Source organism: Malus domestica, chromosome 10, assembly GCF_042453785.1.
Source record: "Malus domestica chromosome 10, GDT2T_hap1".
Taxonomy (NCBI): Eukaryota; Viridiplantae; Streptophyta; class Magnoliopsida; order Rosales; family Rosaceae; genus Malus; species Malus domestica.
The window spans coordinates 21,514,979-21,535,530 of record NC_091670.1 but is presented as its reverse complement, the minus strand read 5'-3'; the positions used below and the strand labels follow the sequence as shown (position 1 = coordinate 21,535,530).

Below are 20,552 nucleotides of genomic sequence, written 5' to 3'. Positions count from 1 at the left end.
GAATGACATATATGTTATGAAGTATTGGAACATAATGAAAACATAGGGAACAAGCACATAATGTGTGCTCATTTAAGTATTCAACAAATCTCTTAAAATTTATTGAAAAAAATAAAATGCAAAATGAAAGTTATCTATTTTCTGTCTAAGTGAGTCGCAACCTAGGCGCGTCTGGGCGGGCTAAGGGGTGCCTAGGCAGTCTAGGCGGGCACCTCAGCAGGTCTAGACGCCGTTTCTTAATTTTCAAATGCCTAGGCATTAATCGGGACGGTGGCCAGCTGCCCAGCGCTTAGGCGGCGCTAGGAGAGGATTTTTAGAACAGTGGTCCTTGGTATGCTAAATTAACGTTTTTTTATTGTTTTTTTTTTACAAAAAAAAGAATAAAAGAAAAAGGAAACTTAAGTTTTTTTTTTATTCAAAATTTATTCAAATTTAAATTAGAAGTCAACCATAAACCACCCACTAATGTGAAGGGTTTTTTGGTTATTTTTTTTTCTAAAGTTTTAAATTATAAATTCATTCAAAATTAAAATGTTTTAATTGTAATTTTTGAAATTCTAGAGGAGCAATTTATGATATTTTGAGTGCTTCACTATTTTGGATACTCACTTTATCCATACACATGGATGAACATTGGAATCCAAAAAAATTATACTCAAGGATAGTAGTTCTACTTTATATATATTAGTGAGTAACCTAAGTATTATCCATAAAATATGAATAATAATTAGGTACTTACGAATAAGTACTATATGTAGTTACTTTCTGATTTGACCCAATAAAAAAAGGTCACGTATTTTTTTTATTTTTAAAACCAAAGGAAAGTTAATAATATGCCCATTATTGTATAAAACAATAAAAGATCTGTTAAAATATTATTTGACAAAATCATAAGGTAACTATTTATTAGTGAGTACTCATCAAGTATTACCTATAAAATACACGACTCATTAACTGGCATATCTCCTTAGTTGCCATTGTGGTAAGTCTACGATGACTATTAAAACAAAGGAAGATAATCCATATAGGAATTTTCAGTTTTTTCCATTTTAAGCTTCAATTTTTTTTTTTAAATGATAGATTTTGTTAGAATAGATGTTAGATTAGCAATTGATAGAGTTCAAATCCACGTCATTATGCAAGGACTCGAAACTTATTCACCATTGTGGTCAAGGGTCAGTTGCTCTAAGCTTCAAATTTCCATTTGCAGCAAAAAAAACTAAACCAACTGGGTATTAAGGAAACAAATTCCATAAATTAGAATCCTACGCAGTAGTTAAAAACAAAAAACAAATGACTGAAGTAAAGATTAGATTATTAGAAAGACAATTAAAAATCCGGATAAAAGTTATTCTCCATTTGGGGAAATTTCCCCCTTGTGAATAATGTATATTTACCGTATAAATTTCATAATTGGAATTGTTCAATATCTTAACCTTCATTTGAGAATTATCCCTACAAAAAATCATTTGAATTGCATATCATTTAGTTATTCAAATGTATAAGACAAATCGACAATGTAGGTACCAAGTAACATATTCATATTCATGATGGACCCTACAAAACCCTCGGAGGGGAGGATTGAGAGATTGCAGAAATTGGCAATTTTGTAGCTGAGCAATTAATCCCAATAGTTGGGTAGTTTCAGTAAATAAAAATGATTGTGCCCCTCAGATATGCTCTTAAACCCTGCCTTATTAATCTTCCATATAATGGTTTCCTCCAATATTTCATCATTTGCTCATCAGATTGAAAGTTCCATAATATTAGAGTTGGAGACAACATAATCTATTTGTTCTTTTAAAAGAGAGAATAAATCACTTAGGGATGTTTAATTAAGTTTGATTGAATAACCACAGAAAGAAGAAAACTGAGATGCATTTGAATTCTAAAACCATGCAAATGATCTGAAAGTCGGGTTTTGATATGTCATACTGTAATTGTGCTCTAGCATAAGTGTTGAACATGGACTGCGGCCATGGCGCCTTGCAACCATAGTCAGTGGCGGAGTCAAGATTTCTTGTGAGAAGGGGCCTCAAACAAGTATAGAAGAAGACAAAACGAATAGTGGTTATAAAATTACTAATGCAAAACATCATAATATTTATCCAAATAATTAAGTAGTCAAAATTAACATATGCATAGATAATTTTATCTATCCATCGTAATCAAAATTATTCTTGATGAATTGCAATGAAACAGTTGCATAATGTCATCTATAGTATTTAAATAATTATTAAACTGAATAGAGAGAAGTACGAAAATCTTTGCAAACCCTAAAACTCAAGTAAGAGGTGGGATAGAATAGAAACAAATGTTTTATAGTGAATAATAGACTATTACAAACCTTTTTGTTCTTTATTCAATAAATTTGGGATTTAGAATGGCTAAATATATGAAATTCAATAAGAAAAGGTAAAAACTCTCCCCGTGCATAAGTGAAAGACGATTTTATTTTAATTAAAAGTGAATGATGGGTTTTAATTTAATGTTATTGATTTGTGAGAGGGTTGTGCTATCCACAGACCTCTTTTTGCTTTCCATACACCCTCTCAATTTGCGATCGTCTGATTGAATGAATTGAATATCGAATGACATAAATTAACAAGAGTGTGTTAAAGGTTAAAAAAATGTATGCATATAGCACTACTCTTTGTGATAAATGACCATATAAAATGTATACTTATTCTTGGGATGGTATCTATGAGATGAAAAATAGATAATGATTGAATTTGTTTTAGTTGTTGAGAAGGGCTGCAAAGCAATAGAAATAGGTGTAGTAGACTAATCTTATTTTTTAAGTGAGAGTAGGCCTAGGACTACTGTAGTCCTTAACTGCCTCCGCCACCGACCATAGTCTAAACATCTTGGGGAATAGTTGGTGATTCGAATTATTGCGTTTCTTATAACATATGTAGTTGAATAAATTATTCTGTGAAGAATCATTCGTATGAGTGATCTTGAATTGAAGATTAAACAATTGAATGGTTTCCATCGTTGAATTTATACGGTCATGATACGTTATTAGCAAACAGGAGAATATGTGCATCACCTAGAATGCAAGTATAATGATGACCAGGGACAAAACCCTAGAAAACCCTCGGAGGGAGGATTGGGAGATTGGGAAAACAAGGATTGGGAGATTGGGGAAAACAAACAGATGAAATTTTGGTAACAATGAAGAAGGTATGTAGCTTAGCCATTAATCCCAATAGTTGGGTAGTTTCAGTAAATAAATAAATGGTTGTGCCCCCTCCCAAACCCTCCCTTACTTATCTTCCATATAATAGTTTCCTCCGATATTTTATCATTTGCTCATCACATTGAAAGTTCCATAATATTAGCGTTGGAGACAATGTCATAATCTATTTGTCAATTGAGATGGTTAATTAAGTTTGATTGGATAACCACAGAAACAAGAAAACTGAGATATTTGAATTCTAAAATCATGCAAATGATGAAAGTCGGGTTTTGATATGTCATACTATAATTGTGCTCTAGCATAAGTGTTGAACATGGACTGCTGCCATGACACCTTGCAACTATAGTCTAAACATCTCGGGAGAATAGTTGGTGATTCGAATTACTGCAATTCTTATAACATCTATAGTTGAATAAATTATTTTAAGAAGAATCATTTTAGTCGTATATAAACGACTTTATGTTTATTTGAAGAGTTTTTTTTTTTATCAAACGTCTAAGGTACAGCAAAATGGTCAGATATGTTACGAAGGTACCCTAAACCCTAATATACACATGCAGATGAAATACTAACTTTTCACTCAGGCATTCCCTCAAGGTGAAGCCTTGCAATAAACTCATGATTCTAATGCTTGTTTTGGTTATTAACATAAAAGATTCTTAAGATCCTAATCTCTCTAGATCTTTCTATATTACAATATATAAGAAAAAGTTGATAAATAAGAGGCCAAATTTCATGGATCATTGATACAAAAAGTAGCTAGTAATTATAATTACAAGGGTTTAACTCACACTGGAAAAATCTCTCATGGTGGAAAAATTTACACTGATATTAAATGTAACTCGTTCTAAAAGTTGTGGAGTTTTATCAAAAGACCTTGATGGAATTAGCAGTAGAACCACTCAATATAAGTGCTATCCAATTTGTTCAGGTTTCAAGGTGGGACTTTAACATTCTTCAACATACCACATACCACAGATATACCCAATCTCTATATACTTTGTTTTACCGTATATATGCCGCAAGTTAACATGAAAAACTCAGGCTTTCCCATGATCAATTCTTGAGTATGTAACAGCAACACATGCATCAACAAAATCCTCATCTATAAAATCAGTAGAGAAGATTTGCAACCTATCTGCAATACCTCTAGAGAAGCACTCCGTTATAAACAACCGTGCAAACTCATGAATCCGCCTGGTCACAGGCCTAACACATACCACAAGGTTATCAGCCTGAGGTGTCACTGTGTTCTCCACCCTGTAAAAAAATTTCCTTGATGAAATTGGAGGTTGTTCACTCAAACACTTCAAATTGTTCTCAAATTTTGTTGATGGCAAATCCGTATCAATCCAATCATCCTTCAGGTAGATAGAATTCCACAGAGGCCCCCCTGCCTTAGGGGGAGGTGAATTCCTTGGCTTCCACACACATATTATTCGCTTCGGTAACAGCTCTGAAATAGTCTTGTTGAACACATTGTCGTTCTGGTTGATTAGAACCTCTCCGAGCTGTTCTACCAAATACTTATCGAAATCAGGAGGGTCCTGGTGCCCATATTCCGTCCTGATTTCGAGAAGTATGATCTCAGACTCTGTTTCTGACAGAAATTTTTTAATGTCCTTTATCACGACATCAATGTGGTATGTGACGAGAATTCCGTGGCACACATGACAATCTTTCTGAACCCGAATGTCAAGGACTCTAGTGCCTGTGACAAGCTGTTTGTATATAGACATTGTTTGGCATTGTCCAAAAGGCCTAGTGATGCATGGAATTCCAATCTTGTTGGTTGCAGAGTCGTGAGTTCCTGGCCATACAATTTTGTTTACGTGAACTTTTTCCGGGTTGATCCCCGCTATCCAATTTTTCCTGTCTGGAGGCCTGTAGGCACATGCTGGGAAGTCCTCACCAACGCTTTGGTGGAGATCACGTAGCACTTTCCGCTCCGTTGAGATCGCCTTCCGGCGTTCGAGCTGTTTAGGGAAGCAGGAACCCATTGTTAATAAGAATTAAAGAAGAAGAAGAAGAAGAAGAAGAGTTAGGTTTATCTCTTCCTCTTCTTCTTGTTCTGAGGATGAAAATGGATTAAGCTGAGCAGAGAAATATTATGATTATGGGATATAAAAGGAAGCATTGTAACGTTTAGAGAGAATAGATTTTTTTTAGGGTGAGAGTATATAAATTTATTGATTTGTTGTAAAAACTGATTATGTTTCTGTTCTGCAGAAATCTTGTTATATGTTTTTATCTTCAAATGTGTTGTTGCTTTTTTATTGGTCTTGGTAAGTCTTCCATTTGATTGAGTTATTGGTGGAGAGTTATAATCGATGCTTCTCTTGTGTTGACCCGCTTGTATTCGTTTGTGTTTTTTTTCCTTTGATTGGTCCACTTGTTTGGCTCTCCACAGTTATATGAGTTGGTTTTTCATCTAATTTCCTTAATATTTCCAAAGTTAGAAAGCGAACTTGTGCACTGATGCCCTTAATTACCGCATCATTCCTGCAACACCTATTACAAGAGTACGATACCTTATTGTATCCGGTCTTATTCAATCTCTTGCGATCCCTATTTAATGTAAGAGTTAATCTAATTAGACAACTCTAATCAATATTTTTGGAGAACAATTCAGAAATAAATAAAAATAACAAAATTTGAAATTCTAATACTTTATTAACTAAAAATATTTGCCATACAGAATGAAATTACAAAAACAAATACAAGAATTAAAATGGTACTAACTTGATTACAACAGGTAGAGGCTAGCGCAAAAGCTATGTCCTTCAAACAGTATTTCTGTCACACTCTTGTGTTTGTGGTTCTACAATGTCTGCTCGATCAGGATACAACTACCTAATTCTACAACCCGCACTGGATTATAGAATTCTAATGAATTGCTTTGTGTGTTTACTCTCTTTAATGTTTGTACGGATGAGAAGGAAGAAGAAAAGATGATTTTCGATGGAACTGATGACTCTAGTTATATAGGCTATTTCATACCTCTTCAAATACCTTTTGGATGTATCTGAAGCTATACAACTCTTTCCAAAGAGTTGTGTCTATTAATCAAAATGTTTTTAATTAATTGTAATTAAAAACTTAATTTGAAATTATAACTAATTGATCAGATTAATTTTAATTCTTAGGCCCCAAGTGCCTTGATTAATTAATATTAATATTATGGTATAATTATCAAGCTTAATCCACACAATTAGTGGCTCAAATCTCAAATCTCATTCCAAATGGTCCAACATCTAATCACTAATAAAAGAGACTAAAGTAATATAAGGACTTCAAATTCCCTTGAGTTCCTCGATGTCAGACTTAAAGGAGCTCAAAACTCACAAATATTTGCTCACATTATTAAAAAGAAATTTGCGTAGGAATGCCCTCACCTCTCACAAATACATCATTGTGTTTGGTGTCATCCAATTCCATGCGAATGCGATCCCCACACAGTAAAAGAGCTCTCCTAAGATAGTCATGATGACGAATATCTTCTTCCATTGTTATGACTAATGGTTTATCCATGACACCCATTGTTCCATTTGGCCTGCTTCAACCATGACAAAGTCGACATGGTGTTTGCCTGCTCATTTCATACGGAATTCGGCCATTTGTTCATTGCCTTCCATTTTCTCAAAAAGTAAAAATAAGATATTTTCATAACGATATAATACATTCATATTTCATAATAAAGTCACGCTAATAACATAAGATAGCCACAATTTAATATTAAATTTATTACAAATACATATCGTCCAACCAAGTAGAGATAATTACCACTACAATAAAAGATAGTTGTATTTGGATACTAATAAAAAGATTTGGATCTAAAATAGTTGCTCTGAGGTCGGTTTGATCAGGACAGTGGACCACAAAGACTCAGGTGTGGGTAGCGTAGGTCTGGATTATAATATAATTGAATCAGGGAGAGAAATTATTTTCTAAGTTCGATTACAGATGTGAAAGAAGGCCGACTTAAACAAACAGCTGAAAAGAAAAGGAAAGGACATTTGGAAACAGTAAATTCCCGGATTACGAAGCTCAATTCCTGGTCTTTTGGCTGGGTGGCTCCAACTTTCTAAATATAATTAGGCTTGTTTTTATCTACGTCTTATGACCTTTATTTTGATGTCATTTTATTTCATATAACTCAAAAGTCAACATTTTATTTTTTAAAATTCAAAATTTGTTTCATTTTAATTTGTGAACTTACTTCTTCCTAAAACTTAAAGATCGTCTCTAGAAATATATGTGAGATCCTACACCCAATAAAACTATGCCACATGTGCAATAAATTTGGTTATAAAACTTCATTATGTGTTAACATTTAACAATCAGATATATTAAGTTTAAAAGAATTTAAGAGATAAAAAAAATTGAAAATAAATTGATTAGTCTGGTGCATCCAAATCAAATCTACATAAGAAATTAACATATTTAAGGCAATATATAGCAAATTTTAAGTTTTATAAATATGACTTTCAAGTTTCAGAGGGCAAAGTAGGGTTAAAATCGAGTTCTGGATGGCAAAGTTGATCCAATTATGATGATTTTTAAGTTATAAAGAGCAAAGTAGAGATCAAAATCGAGTTCCCGGTAAATGTCGCTAAAAGTAAATCATATAATTATTGCATTAAACTTTCAAGGACAGGAAGATTTACTTATCTAATGTTTTTTATCAGACTCATTCATGTTTACCTACTTCATGACAAAAAAATAATCTACAAGGAAAAAATATTATAGTCGCACTTTGATTGTAACAAGAAGTAACATCCTCATTTTTAATACGATTCATGAGCCATTCTGAACCAGTCTAACTAATTGAGCAAACTTTTTCATTAACAGCAAACTGATCAAGAAAATGAGTCATTTCATTGCACTCGCGAGGCCTGGACAACATTATAAATATTTGTAAAACTTAACAAACCCTTAATTTCATCACGAAGGTTTCACTCCAAAATAATTAGCAACGCGATCAGAAAATTGCCGAATTCTTGACAACTCGTTTTCCGATGTGGGGTAATTTTTTGCGTACTCAAATATGTTACCTACTTATATATTTCAATTTCAATTTCAATTTATATGATCACTTACAAACTACAACCACCCTAGCTTCAGAACCAAGTTTGTCTATAATTTGTAACAATTAATTATTTCTTCCAAGAAATCAAATTCGGCTAATGAAACAATTAAAGAAACATCATATAGAATGATCCAAAAACCAAGATGATCATATTGTATATGAAAGGAATAATTAAAGGGAAACGTTTTATTGACAGACTGTTTGACAACATATGATACTTATATTTTAAATCACTAACCATGTTCATTTTTTCTTGAATGTGTGATCTAAATTCACAATCAGACAACATAAAATATGCATCTCTTTCTTCTGTAAAGTGTGTATCATGATTAATATGAAAGTCAAAAGCAGTGCAGAAATTTGTAGTAGAAGATATAGTTTCACCATGTACAACTCCAATATACACATACAAAACGTAGAACTTAGAGCATAAGAAAACAGTACTATTACATACACATACTAAAAGAGCCAGCTATCACGAAAAACTGACTGGTAATTCAGCAAAACAAGTAAGACCACAATGAAAGCAGCAACACCCCAAGGTGAGCTTCCTTCTGAAGGTAGATGGTGAGTCCTCCGGCGTTGTTCCCACAGCGACATGGAGAAGAGCCAATCAGGATCCATATATGAGAGCACCTTCACAATGAGGATGAGAACTACTGGTGTGAGCAAAAACACCCAATTGAATTGCACTCCAACTTCTTCCACAGCTGACTCAATGGAGGAGTACCATGAGATGCCTAAGAAGATGGAGAGTACTGCTAAGATTAGGAGAACTGGGTAGGGCAGAGGACTTAGAGAAAACCCTTCTAAGAAGGAGCTGGTTGGGCTTTTTCCGTAATAAGACATGGGATTTGAAGACAAGGTTTTTTAGGTGTTGAAAGATAGGCACAAATTCGAAAGGTGGTTATGAATTGAAGTCTTTGTGGTTTTATAGACAAACTAGCCTTCATGCACGCGCTCACGAGCGTGCAAAAGACATTTTTTGAATAACGGCGTGCTACGCGCGACTTACACGTTTTAAATATATTTATATGCGTAAATTGACAAAAGGAAAGTCAAATATTTGAAGTAAGTGAATAATCTTAGATCATGCTAGAACAAACCCCTCGTCAACCAATTAAAACAAATTTATCCACATAATAAAATTGGTCTTTATAGAATTTACATTAAGAATAGAGAAAATTTAATATAATAAACAACTAATTGAATCACATTATTGCTAGCCCATTGTGAAGCTAATCTCATCCCCTCCCCCTTAGCGTAGATAATATCGTTTGTTAAAAAAAGAAAACAATCATTTGACAACTAATTTAATTACATTATTATCCGCGTGCGAAAGATCTTTTTTATAACCGGCATTACATGCCTCTTAAGATGTTTTGAACGTGTTTAAAAATAGAAAAAATAATATTTAATAAACAATTGATTGAATTATATTATTGCTAGCTCATTGTGAGGTTAAACCCACCCCCTCTCTCTTAGTGTAGATAATATCATTTGTTAAAAAACAAACAATCATTTGACAACTAATTTAATCATATTATTATTCGCATGCGAAAGACCTTTTTTATAACCAGCATTAAACGCATCTTAAGATGTTTTGAACATGTTTTAAAATAGAGAAATTGAATCACATTATTGCTAGCCTATTATGAGGTACTAATTGAAAAAACAGCACAAAAAAAAATCTAATTAAAATGACGAAAGCATTTTTTGAATTATGACGTGCTACGAGCGACTTACATGTTTTAAATGTATTTATATACGTATATTGATAAAAGGAAAGTCAAATATTTGAAGTAAAGGAATAATCTCAGATCATGCTGGAAGAAACCCCTCATAAATCAATTAAAGCAATTGACTTCACATAATAAAATCGATCTCTATAGAATTTACATTAAGAATAGAAAAAATAATATTTAATAAACAATTGATTGAATTACATTATTGCTAACCCATTGTGAGGCTAAGCCCACCCCCTCCCTCTTAGTGTAGATAATATCGTTTATTAAAAAAAAAAAACAATTATTTGACAACTAATTTAATCACATTATTATCCGCGTACGAAAAACTTTTTTTTATAACCGGTATTACACATCTCTTAAGATGTTTTGAACTTGTTTAAAAATAAAGAAAATAATATTTAATAAACAACTGATTGAATCACATTATTAATAGCCCATTGTGAGGCTAAGCCCACCATCTCCTCCTTAGTGTAGATAATATTGTTTGTTAAAAGAAAAACAATCATTTGATGACTAATTTTGTTGCAAGCCGTCTCTAATTTTAAGTTTTATAAAATTTAAATTAGTGATTTTATGAAAATGCCCCCTTGAGGCAAAGATTTTGACCTTTGTTGACCATCGGTTAGAAAGACATGGAACTTATTTTTTTTAGCATATCCTTGTAGTACTCGTCACTACGAACGTATAGGCGAAAACCGTTTGTGAGTCCAGATTATAACAGTATATTTACAGACGTTTGAAATTGGTTATTTAAAGTTTAGTTATAAATTAATTCAAACTCCCACCATGTGGGAGTGGTAACCGATCAGTTTTAAGGGAAGAAATGAGTGACTAATCAGAAAATTTAGAAAAGAAGTCAACCAATTAGGAGAGGGGAGAGAAGCCTCAGCTCTTCCTTCCTGTGAACGTGCACACCAAACCCGACAAGGATCCGAGTTGTTCCGGCCAAATTCCACCATTTTTCAGGCGATTTGCATCCATTCTCCACTTGTAACTTCTTCCTCAACCTCTCTTCTTCCATCTCCACCAAAGATTAAGGGTTTTTAAGGCCTAAACCGTGAGGAACTCCACCGGAGCACCGAAGGTGCCCGACGGTGATTCCTCCAATCCGGTGAGTTCCATCACCTAAAACTACCCTTAATCAACTTCCCTTGGACCCAGGAACAAGACCCAACCAGTGGTAGAGACGTTGGAACATTGAGGAAGGAGAATCGAAGTTCACCAATTTTAGGGTTCCGGCGGGTTTGAGTGAAATTGGAGCCTTTCTCAGCCAAATTGGACTTGGCCACAGGTATAAAACTTGCTCTACTCTTGGAGATCTTCATTTCTATAGAATTTGAGAAATTTTGGAGATAGCTAAATTTTCCGGCGAATTGAGGCGGTTGACCGCCGTGTGCGGCGGCGCGTGACGGCGGTGCATGAGCCGAGTCACCCCCTGAACTTCCTAAGCTAAGTTTGACACCCCAATTCCATAGGTGAAGTCCGATTGATGAAATCTCATCGTTTGAACATAGTTTTGTTAAAAACCGCTACTTGAACATTATGTGAATTAACGATCCGATCTTTGGATCATCACCAAAATTTAATATATTATGGTATGTAATATTTGAGGATATTAGAAACTTACGGATTGGGAATCTGAAGTACGGATCTTCCCAAATTGGATTTGTAAGTTTGTAAAATAAAACGTTGACTACTACTTGAATAAGCAATTGGCGCAGATCCAACCGTTGGATCGTAATAAAACTTTACTATGATATTCTAGAAGTATAATTTTGATCTTTAGAAGCTACGGATCAGAAATCCGAGATGCGGATCTTTCGGATTGAGTTATGTAGGGTTGTGGACCCTACCGTTGATCTTTGACCGACGGTTGACTTTTGGTCAATGGGTCTCAAATCATTCTAGAACGTCATTGGGATGTGTTTTATGTAAGTTATATGTTTTATTGATAAGAGTTCTGAGACGTGATTGAATATTTGTTCTAGGTGATGATCGTTCGTGACGTCTCGATATTCGTACTAGGGAGTCGTAGCGCAGGCCTCAGGGGAGTGGATCCTGTAGGCCTTATATGTATATTCTCATCTCTACCTAGCACGAGGCCTTTTGGGAACTCACTGGCTTCGGATTCCATCGGAACTTCGAAGTTAAGCGAGTTCGCTCGAGAGCAATCTCAGGATGAGTGACCCACTAGGAAGTTCTCGTGTGAGTTCCCAGAAACAAAACCGTGAGGGCGTGGTCGGGGCCTAAAGCGGATAATATCGTGCTACGGTGGAGTCAAACCCGGGATGGGGTGTGGGCTCGGGTCGGGATGTGACAAATTTAATCACATTATTATCCGCATGCAAAATATTTTTTTTATAACCGGCATTACACGACTCTTAAGATGTTTTGAACATGTTTAAAATAGAGAAAATAATGCTGAATAAACAACTGATTGAATCACATTATTGCTAGCCCATTGTGAAGCTAAGCCCACCCCTCCCCTTTAATGTAGATAATATCGTTTGTTAAAAAAAACAATTATTTGACAACTAATTTAATGTAATTTAATAGTATTATTCTCCGCATGCATAAGACTTTTTTTATAACCGGCATTATACGTCTCTTAAGATGTTTTGAACGTATTTAAACATAGAGAAAATAATATTTAATAAACAACTAATTGAATCACATTATTGCTAGCCTGATGTGAGGCTAAGTCCACCCACCTCCTCCTTAGTGTAGATAATATCGTTTGCAAAAAAAAAAACAAACAATCATTTGATAACTAATTTAATCACATTATTATCTGCGTGCGAAAAACTTTTTTTCTAACTAGCATTACATGACTCTTAAGATGCTTTGAACGTGTTTAAAATAGAGAAAATTATACTTAATAAACAATTGATTGAATCACATTATTGCTAGCCCATTGTGAGGCTAAGACCACCCCCACCCCTACCCCCTTAATGTAGATAATATCGTTTGTTAAAAAATACAATTATTTGACAACTAATTTAATTACATTATTATCTGCGTGAAAAAGACCTAACAAAAAAAAAACAATCATTTGACAACTAATTTAATGTAATTTAATCACATTTATTATCTCAGTGCAAAATATTTTTTTTATAACCGGCATTACACGACTCTTAAGATGTTTTGAACGTGTTTAAAAATAAAGAAAATAATATTTAATAAATAACTTATTGAATCATATTATTGCTAGCCCATTGTGCGGCTAAGCCCACCCACCTCCTCCTTAGTATAGATACTATTGTTTGTTAAAAAAAAATCATTTGACAACTAATTTAATCACATTATTATCCGCATGCGAAATACTTTTTTTATAACCTGCATTACACGCCTCTTAAGATATTTTGAACGTGTTTAAAATAGATAAAATAATATTTAATAAACAATTGAATGAATCACATTATTGCTAGCCCATTGTGAGGCTAAACCCACCGCCCTCCCCTTTAGTGTAGATAATATCGTTTGTTAAAAAAAAAAAATCATTTGACAACTAATTTAATCACATTATTATCCGCGTGCGAATGACCTTTTTTATAACCAGCATTACACGCCTCTAAAGATGTTTTGAACATGTTCAAAAATAGAGAAATTGAATCACATTATTGCTAGCCTATTGTAAGGTACTAATAAAAAAAAAACCACAAAAAATTAATGATTAAAAAAATACTGTTTAAATGACGAAAATTCCCCTATCTTATTTGATGTATTATTTTAAGATACCTTTGAATTTTTTTGTCTTGGGTACATTTTTGTCCAAATATTTTTGTTGAAGTTTGGTGACACCAAAATCACTATTCACTTTTCCATTGGCTTTATATATACTAGCATATTATGAGCTACTAATTTAAAAAAAAAAAAACCACAAAAAAATTAATTATTAAAAAATGACTGTTAACATGACGAAAATGCCCTTGCCTTATTTAAAGCATTATTTTGGAATGCCTATGAAGTTTTTTTTTTTGTCTTGGGGACATTTTTGTCCAAATTTTTTGTTGAACCTTGGTGACACCAAAATCACTATTTCCTTCTCCATTAGCTTTATGTATAAGATATCGTTTGTTAAAAAAAAAAATCATTCGACAACTAATTTAATCACATTATTATCTGTGTGCGAACGACTTTTATTTTATTTTTATAACAGGCATTACACGCCTCTTAATATGTTTTGAACGTGTTTAAAATAGAGAAAATAATACTTAATAAACAACTGATTGAATCACATTATTGCTAGCCCATTGTGAGGCTAAGCCCACCCCTCCCCCTTAGTGTAGATAATATCGTTTGTTAAAATAAAATAAAAAAAATCATTTGACAACTAATTTAATCACATTATTATCCGGGTGCGAATAACCTTTTTTATAACCGGCATTACATGCCTCTCAAGATGTTTTGAACGTGTTTAAAAATAGAGAAATTGAATTACATTATTGCTAGCCAATTGTGAGGTACTAATTAAAAAAAAACCACAAAAAATTAATGATTAAAAAAATACTATTAAAATGATGAAAATGCCCCTATCTTATTTGATGCATTACTTTGGGATGTCTTTGAAGTTTTTTTTCTTGGGGGCATTTTTGTCCAAATTTTTTTGTTGAAGCTTGATGACACCAAAATAACTATTCACATTTCCATTGGCTTTATATATAGATAATGGGGGAGTGAATGTTTTGGTGGCGTAAGAAGTCATTTCTCTTTATTTATAAATTACTAGCTCACACATATAGAAAAATAATCATTAAAAAGTAAAGGAAACTATTATTAGCATTTTAAAAATTTAAGGGCTTGTTTGGTATCCTATTTGAAACTTTTTATAATTTATGAAAACATTTCTTAAGAATTTTTCTTGAAAACAATTTTCTTTAAGACTCAAAAACTTGTTTGGTATGTGATTTAAAATTTTTAAATCTTACAACTAAAATTGGACAAAAAGATCCATAAAAAGGGGGTCGAGAGAGAAAGAGGAGAGAGGAGGAAAAAAAGTAAGAGATGATTGGAGGAAAGAGAAAGAAGTGAGAAGATTGGAGGAGATAGAGAGGAAGAGGAGTGAGAGAAAGAATCAAGAGAATGAAGAGAGCGGATTGGAGGACAGACGAAAAAGGTTAAAAAAAAAAGAGAAGGGGGAGAGAGAAAGAAGAAAAGAGAGATAGATTTGGAGTGAGAGAGGAGGAGGGAGAGAAAAGAAAGAAGTGAGTTTAAGTTTAAAAACTCTAAAAACTCACTTTTTGTGTTTTTAGATAATAGACTATATTTTTGAGTTAGTCTTAAGTTCAGTTTTTGAAAATAGTCTTACCAAACAATTTTTTAAGGCCTAAAACTTGAAAATTGTTTTTGAGTTTAAAAAGTTAGATTCAAGTAGAATACCAAACAGGCTCTAACTGTTTCAATTTTTTTATAACTAGAAAAAAAAAACTCTTATGAAGAGTGTACAATTAAGTGACAGCCCGTCCCGAATGTATATATTATTTTATCCTCGATAGCGTGGAAATTCCTTTTATACCCTTGGATGTTGAGTACATTGTGTAGTGGTGTGGTTTGAATTGGGTTTTAGACTAATCTAGTTAGTTCCTAAGTTTTTGGAACTTAAAGTTAATGGTTTTGTTATTGCTTGGTAGCCCAAAGCTGGACCACACACACACATACACCCAACTCCTGTAGACCCTTTCTTTCTCTCATTCTCTCTCGGTTTTTCTCCATTTTCCATACAACCGTATGGACCACTTCAAACCTCACTAATCACGAATTAAGGCTTTGAAGGTTGGTTTTGTGTTCCTTGCTAGCTCCAGAGTTCATTCATGTTCCTAGTTCGACGTGAAGAACTCGTTTTCCCGAGAACCAGATAACCCAGTTTTGGAGCATTGTTTCTTTCGATCGTGATCGTGGACTTTCCAGTGGACCCTAGGAAGCTTTAGAACATTTTCACGAAGCTCAGGGAAGAATTTTGAAGTGATTTGGACGTCGGGAAGCCCTGTTTTGGTGAGTTGCAGAGGTGGCCGGATTATCGTGTCTTTTTCGGTGAAATCCCGTGGATTTTAGGACCTAAAAGTGGTAAGGTCTTGTTCTTCTAGTCACAAGCTTCATTTTGGTATATAATTCATGAATTTTGGTTGAGAATTGAAGAAGATATTGAAGTTTAAAGATTTTTTCAATTTTCGACGATAGCAGCGGCACCGGCGCCGGACTCCGGTGAACCAAGGTTGAAGGAGGAGAGTATTCCGTCAACTTTGATGGAATATAATAACGCTGTCAGGTAATTATAACGGTATATGCTGATTTTTAACAGAATATTCCCTAACGCCGTTAGGGAATCTGTTTGGTATGCCAGGTATGTGCCTGCGTGTGGGTCTCGCGTTTGGTCGTGCCTTGGTCGGTGTGTGAGGGCGCGCAGGTGCTCGAAAAATTTTTCTAAAAATATGGGGGTGTTCCTGAGGTTGAGTAGGTCATGGTGGTATATTCAAATACCTCATTTGAGCAATGTACGAGAAGTTATTTCCCAGTTTTGTGTATGTACTTTAAAATAACGTTTATATAGTTATTTCGCATATAGGTGAGACCTATCCTGAGGATGAGCGCAGTCAAGTAAGGCTCGGGGGTTACGACCCTTCCACATATCAGTGAGTGGGTTTTTGGTTTTCAGTATATATTTATATACTTGGTATTTTTCCTAGAAAATGCGTTTAAATGAAATTATATTTTGAAATGTCATGCCTATTGATTTATGCTTAGAGTATGAATTAGTATAGTATGCATAAATGTGATTTGACGCTGTGGACGCTCAGGTAAGTACCAGGTAAGTTGTAGACTGTTTATATGCAATTTGATGATGATGATGTAAGATGTGTTGAGAATTTATAACCTGCACCCCGATGTTAGTGCTCCCGCCCGTGGCCAGGGCATAGGCCTTCACGTGATGTTCACCTCCCGCACCATACACTCACCTTGGATCCAAGTTAGGTGCACAGTCCTATCGTACAAACCACTTTAGGTGGTTCCGACTCGTAGGTGACCCGCGATTATTTGCACAGTCTTCACGTGATCGTAGCACTATAGCATATTATTTATTTACACCCCTACACCCAGTCCTGTCGTACAGACCACTTTAGGTGGTTCCGACTCGTGTGCAGGCATACTTGTTGAGCTATAGATTTAGCTGTACATGCCACTTTAGGTGAATCCGGCTGATATGTTATTTTACCTAAGTTACTTATTTTGTTGTTTTGAGATATTTGCGCATGGCATATTTATGTTTATCGTTTTCTGAGCATGGTTTTGAGATATGTATATTCATACATTCTATTTTCTGGGAAACTATACAGGTTTTACGGAGAGGGGTTAGAACTTTTGTTAAATGAAATGGTTTTGAAAAGTTTTGTTTTTGCCCACTCACACTTTCTGTTTTGCGCCCCTCCAAGTTCTAGTTAGGAGTGCTTGTTGGTGGCTTATGAGGAATTCACGACAACTCTAACAAATTATCACCAGTGTAAGATTATCTTTAGTGTTGTATAATTAGTATTCGTCCTGCTAGACTGCACTTAGGCTACTTATGCTCTGATTGTGAACTCACTCTTATTCTCATCTTGCACCTTATCTTATCTAGTGCTCTAGTTAGTTGGTTTTTATTCATTCGTATTTCCTTATATCTTTATTGCTTTCGCACTGTGCACATGACTACGTCACCCTCTCTTGACGGCCAGCATGCCTCGATCTAGGTCAGGGTGTATCAGTGTACAATTAAAATTTTAGAGTGCGACTTACAATTCTCAAAGTAAAAATTTCGCAAATATATTAGACTGGTCACATTGTTGATACATTCTCTAATACAAATAGTTCTCAGAAGTAATGTAGTGAGTTTGCTTATCTAAGAGCTTCTCCAAAGGAAGTATCAAATTTTAAACATCAAAACGATATTTGATGGCTTATGTGGCAATTTGACATTTTATACAATATTTTGCTCCACTCGATATGTTAAATAATAGGGGCTTTTAGATTTCAGGGTTTCAATAAGATTGTTTTTAGATTTTAACCTGATTGGTTGTCAAAATCTAATAAGTCTTTATTTTTAAAATTTACCATATAAGTAGTTATAGCACATTTATTATTTATGTTACCATTCGAAATTCTTTACTCATCCATAATAAATGTTTTTTTTTTGTGCTCCAATCATATTAATAGATTAAAATTTAATAAAAATTCAAATTCTTATTATTAAAAAAAATTAAACAACAAAACAAAAACAATTTATACATAACTTTCGGTACCTTATTTTATTCATAGGTACGGAAGTATCGGTACATAAATTTCGGTACGAATGTATCAGTACATAACTTTAGGTACCTTATTTTACTCATAGGTATAGAAGTATCAGTACGTAAGTTTCGGTACAAATGTATCAGTGCATAACTTTCGGTACAAATATATCGATACAAATGTGTTGGTACTAATGTATCGATATGTAACTATAGTATCTAAACATGCATATGTACGTAATATGCATAGTCATAAATATGAAGAAATTTACGCACAATGAAAAATATATGATAATATGTGATGAATAACATTTTTATTATGGGAAATTAATGTATGACCTACAAACAAAAAACTAAATAACTATCACAACCTATTTAATATTAAAAAATTACAATTAAATGCCAAGGATTAAAATTAGTTTTTAATCTTAGACAAGGTTTTATTCAAAAAGTAATCTTACACAAGGATTAAAATATAATTTTTTGTAAATAATAACGTCATTTAATAAAAAAATCTACTATTTTGTAGGGTCCGATGATTGAGGCAACAAATCAAATAGTTGAAAACTTAACACATTTACTAGATATTATATTAATCTATTAAAAAATCATTTAATAAATTGGACATGTGCTGTTAAATTTGACAGTAAAAAGTTTTGCCTTCAATTGACTCAGAGCCACGTAAGAAATTGAAAGATCGGTTGGAAATAGTTTGCTGCCATTTTTTACTGTAGTAAATCTACATGGCAGTTTTAAAGTCTTATTTGAAGATGCTCTAAATGACATTATTGTTTCATTTTTAAGTCGATATGATTAGATATTTGATTTTAAGTTTCTTTGTTTCTATTGCTTAGTGAAGTTGTTGTGGGGTTTTGATGGGTGAAGTGGAGGGTAATGCATGGGGCCACAATAAAAAGAAGACCCGTAAGATAAGAAGACCTCTTTAACTTATGCATATGTGGATACCTGCACCGCCCAAAAAGAAATATCCTAAAGATAAAAATCCAGTGATTGATAAGAAATATATAGTTTATTTTACATATTTTAAGCTTCTACATTATTCAAGAAAAAAGGACATAATGATTGACGATTTTAATTGTTGTTTTAAACTTTCATGATTAGAAATGTCTTGGAGGACTTTGTTTGGACTGATTTTTATATGGTGATCCACAAATGAATCTCATAATATTGGTTTGATTAAAAAGATCCCTACGTGTGTGTTTTCCAATATTAAGTTTTTGAAAAATTAAAATTAAAACTCTATTGTCGACGTTTTTTATTTTTTATTTTTTTATGTATCTGAGGAAATTGAACTTTGAACATATTTTGAAATTGAGTTTTTGACACTGAAGAAGGATCAGCCCCGCATATAGACTTAGGACTTTTTTTATAAGGGACAATGATTGTCTGCCCTCCCACTTCCAATCTCGTTCTGTGCCCTCTTATTTGTGTGGTCACAGTTAAATCACGTCAACATTTTATATTACTATTCATTTTTGTCTTATTATCTTTATAAAAAGAATATAAAATGTTGACGTCGTTTAACTGTGACAACATAAAACAGGAGGGCACGGGAGGGCACCAGAAGTAGGAGGGCAGGCAATCCTTGTCCTTTTTTAAGAGGCTCCCAAAATCAAGTTCCTAAAAGAGAGTTTTACAGAGACGCAGCTTATTCTCCCTAGTGTCCTATGTCGGCTTCCATTACAAAACCCTTTCATTAAAGGTCCTTAGATATTTTTTTTTGTCAATGGTTGAGAATTTTTATTAAACAAAGTTTAAATAGGCAAATTACATTCTATGTAGCTCTAGAAAGGACTGACAAACAAAAAGAAACACCAGTTATGCAGACAAAGCATGAATAATGGTTTTTTTTGCAGCAATTACAAAATATACATAAATAGTAAATAAAGCTAAACAAAAAACATACAACATCAAAATACTCAAAATAAAATTGAAATTTATCACCAATTAACCTACCAACCGAAAGAAGCAGCCAAACATCACAACTATATCCACCAACCTAGGACCATCAAGAACAAAGTTCCAATGCCGGCAAAGTAAGACATTAATTCAGAACCAAAGGAGGCGGGGCAAAGCTCCATTGGTTTTGCACACCTTCAACTGAATGAGCAACAATTCACAGAAACTCTGCCAGACTTATCAAGGTTGGAACTTTTCTTTTTTAGGTTTTCTCTCTTAGATTAGTATAGGTGGCTTATATTAAGGGTAAAGCTAGAGAGAACAATATTTTA

General features: G+C 33.6%; 1 protein-coding gene across 1 annotated transcript; it reads right to left on the bottom strand.

The window, feature by feature from the left end:
- Positions 1-3,913: 3,913 nt before the first annotated feature.
- LOC114827623 (uncharacterized) lies at positions 3,914-5,421 on the bottom strand. The gene has a single exon (XM_029109721.2). It carries the CDS (start codon positions 5,200-5,202, stop codon positions 4,243-4,245), a length of 960 nt encoding a protein of 319 aa, XP_028965554.1. The 5' UTR covers positions 5,203-5,421; the 3' UTR covers positions 3,914-4,242.
- Positions 5,422-20,552: the final 15,131 nt, after the last annotated feature.